We start from the raw sequence: 1,451 nt of genomic DNA on the forward strand, positions 1-1,451 counted from the left end.
CTCTTGTCCTGCCCCCCACGGCTGCCCTCCACAAAGGCACTCGGAGGTTTGTGGTAGACAGAGGCTAGAGTACCGATGTGGCAGATGAGTTCCTCCAGCAGAGTGGGCTCAATCAGATCCGTCTCCTCAGAGATCAGGGGCTTCTCAGCCAGAACCACCTCCTTGGCAGCCACAGGGTCTGTGGACAGCAGACGCCAGTAGATGTAGCCACGGTCCCTGAGGTCTGGGTTATCAGAATCCTAAGGAAATAGGTTGAAGGAAATGAAAGTTGATTATTTACAGAACATCCATCCATACATCCATCCATCTTTGCTTATCCGTTACCGGGTCGCGGGGACAGCAGTCTCCATGACCCCCACCCTAATTACATTGCACCGTACCAAACCCGCTAAACCTTCCTGCGGGCGATGAGTCCACTGGAAGGTACCAACCACCCTAACCGGGATTCGATCTTACTCAGGTGAACCGTGGGGTTCCACACAAATGACAGAGACATTGCCTCTGGGCACAAGCGCCACTCTCTCTTTTCTGTCACTGGAATTACTGTACGTATGTACCTCTGAGGTTTGGTTAAAATATTATAGTATATTCTTGTATTATACAGACTGCAGTAAGAGAAAACAGCTAAAAGAACTCAAACGACTGAAGTCATTACTTTGGTTTGTGCAATGTCCAGCTCCATAAACAGATCCAATACTCCTGTGTACCACAAGGTAATGAGGATAGACTTTAAAAAGTATTCAGTCGATCGGAATCTAAAGATAAATCGAGCTGATGAGAATAAACTGAACAGAACCTCTAGATGTGGTTATTTGTCCTCACCTGTGTGGCCAGGCTGAGCACCTGCTGCACTAACTCCTGGGTCTCTGTTGGCTTCTTAAGGAACAACTTGACGATGGCTGTCAGAAGCTGCAGCTGCACCTGTAAGGAAGGAAGGAAGGAGGAAGGAAGGAAGGAACTTTATTGTCCTATCACCAGAGGTGATACGAAATTAGTTTGTACAACCCGTTCCAAGAATACATGAATAGACAATAAAACAATACAAATAAATTGACAAGGAGAGACAGGAACAGGAAGTCCAGGACACAGCCCCTTCGGCGCACCCTATAATAGATGAAGAACAACTGAAAAACGCTGGGGGAGGAGGTGGAGGGGAAAAAAAAGACAACTCCAAACTAGGCCCCGTGGGAAGAGGGGCGCAGTGTGGGATCTGGAAAAAAAAACCTCTCAGCACAAAGCACAATCAAGACATTATCACAGCACGAGAACATCTGCACATGTGGGAGTTGGGCAGGAGAATGGGGGCGGGGGGTTACGGCACGATCGAGTCTGGGAGGGCTGCAGCAGCACCTGCGCTGCCCTCGACCTTCCCCGACCGCGTCGCAACAGGGGAGGGAGGGAGGCTGTAAGGGGCCAAAGAAGGCGTTGAATCAGGGGTAAGGGTAAGTGTC

General features: G+C 49.5%; 1 protein-coding gene across 1 annotated transcript in view; it reads right to left on the minus strand.

Annotated features, from left to right (window-relative positions):
* Positions 1-1,451, minus strand: part of LOC112486257 (AP-1 complex subunit beta-1-like) — a 29,089-nt gene that overhangs the window by 21,041 nt on the left and 6,597 nt on the right. Inside the window, exons 11-12 of the mRNA XM_025052715.1 lie at positions 823-921; positions 33-239 (exon numbers count right to left, since the gene is read on the minus strand). Coding sequence (XP_024908483.1) covers positions 33-239; positions 823-921 — 306 coding nt within the window. The remainder of the gene's footprint in view (positions 1-32; positions 240-822; positions 922-1,451) is intronic.

This window comes from Cynoglossus semilaevis, chromosome W, assembly GCF_000523025.1.
Source record: "Cynoglossus semilaevis isolate Cse_v1.0 chromosome W, Cse_v1.0, whole genome shotgun sequence".
Lineage (NCBI taxonomy): Eukaryota > Metazoa > Chordata > Actinopteri > Pleuronectiformes > Cynoglossidae > Cynoglossus > Cynoglossus semilaevis.